Below are 1,611 nucleotides of genomic sequence, written 5' to 3' on the forward strand. Positions count from 1 at the left end.
AAGCTATGCAGGGGAGCACAGCGGGGAGTGTAGTTGGAATACGATATGATACGGTTACATAATCAGAACCAAAATCCACCCTTCTGTCCCAGGCGGTATAAAGACAAACCATCCGACTCTTCACCATCTAACCATCACTCTCAGTGCCACCATGCTGGCCTCAGGGCTGCTCCTGGTGGCTTTGCTGGCTTGCCTCACTATAATGGTCCTGATGTCTGTCTGGCAGCAAAGGAAGCTCCGGGAAAAGCTGCCTCCTGGCCCACCCGCATTGCCTTTCATCGGAAACTACCTGCAGCTGAACACAGAGCAGATGTACAACTCCCTCATGAAGGTGCCAACAGGCAGGGAGATGGATGGTGGGGTGGGGCTGGAGGCCTCTGCAGTCTGGCTGGGATTTCGTGTCTAGGGATTGGAAAGGGTGGACCAAACCCAAAGGTTTAGCATCACGGTCCTAGCCAGGAAAGACCAGATCTTGGGGTGTCTAGTCCCTTGACTGTCAGAATCTGGGCAAAATGAGTGCCATGTTGTGAGAGCTGGATACAGAGCCAGTTCAGACTTGAGGCTGCGTGCACTCACCACTCCTTCCCCTCTCCTTCAGATCAGGGAGCGCTATGGTCCAGTATTCACGGTCCACCTGGGCCCACGGCGGGTGGTGGTGCTGTGTGGCCAGGAGGCTGTGAAGGAGGCTCTGGTGGACCAGGCGGAGGAATTCAGTGGGCGAGGACAGCAGGCCACCTTCGACTGGCTCTTGAAAGGCTATGGTGAGGGGAATCCTGTGTGGGCTCAAACAGATTTAAGGACCTCGGTTTCCCCACTGTTCTGCTGCCAACTGACTCACCCACTCAGGGCTGTGTCAGAGCCCTTCCTCTCCATCCCTATCTCCATCCTTGTTTATCCCTGTGACCCCTCCAACTTGTCTTAGTGTATCTGCATCTCCCTGCTTCTCTCTGCCTTACCTTCCACTTCCCTCTCATTAACCATCTCTCCTCTTTGTATCTCTTAGAAGCTCTTGGGATTTTTGCTTTGGAGTCCTGGTCCCGTATCTCCATGTTTCTTTTTATCTTATTCTCCTCATTTTTTATGCTTCCCCATGTTTCTATCTCCATCTCCCTGCCTCTCTTTTTCTTCTTTGTCCTAGAATCTCACACTATGATTCAAGTACCTCATACCTCCGTTTCTTCCTAATAGTCTCCTGTCTCCAGACCTTCTCTGTTTCTCAGCATATATTTTTCACCATTCTTCACCTCTGTTTTAGGATCCTTCTCAAGTTTTACTTCCACCTCCCAGATCTCAAGATATCTCTCTTTCCCTGCTTCCCTCCACTATCTCTCTCTCTCCCCCATGTGAGTGTGTCTGCATCCCACTGCTTCTCTGTGCACCCATCTTTTTTCACCTTTCCTTCTGATTTCCTTCCAACTTGGTCTCTATCTCTGTTTGTATTTCCTCTTCTGCCATTCTCTGCTTCTCTCTCTCTCTCTCTCTCTCTCCCCTACCCTCAACACTCTAAGCCCCGCCCCTCTCAAAGCCAAACTTCCCACTCCTACCCTTCCTCCACAGGAGTGGCTTTCAGCAATGGGGAGCGAGCCAAGCAGCTCCGGCGCTTCTCAATCA

At 51.4% G+C, this 1,611-nt stretch overlaps 1 protein-coding gene across 1 annotated transcript; it reads left to right on the forward strand.

Annotated features, from left to right (window-relative positions):
• Positions 1–88: 88 nt before the first annotated feature.
• Positions 89–1,608, forward strand: LOC118994151 (cytochrome P450 2A13-like; the record flags this gene model as incomplete). Its single annotated transcript, XM_037056724.1, has 3 exons — positions 89–331; positions 599–761; positions 1,558–1,608. Coding segments are annotated over exons 1-3 (394 nt in total), but the record flags the coding sequence as incomplete, so codon positions are not given.
• Between the last annotated feature and the right edge of the window lie 3 nt (positions 1,609–1,611).

Source organism: Sturnira hondurensis, unplaced genomic scaffold, assembly GCF_014824575.4.
Source record: "Sturnira hondurensis isolate 20B ecotype Veracruz unplaced genomic scaffold, ASM1482457v3 Scaffold0009145, whole genome shotgun sequence".
Taxonomy (NCBI): domain Eukaryota; kingdom Metazoa; phylum Chordata; class Mammalia; order Chiroptera; family Phyllostomidae; genus Sturnira; species Sturnira hondurensis.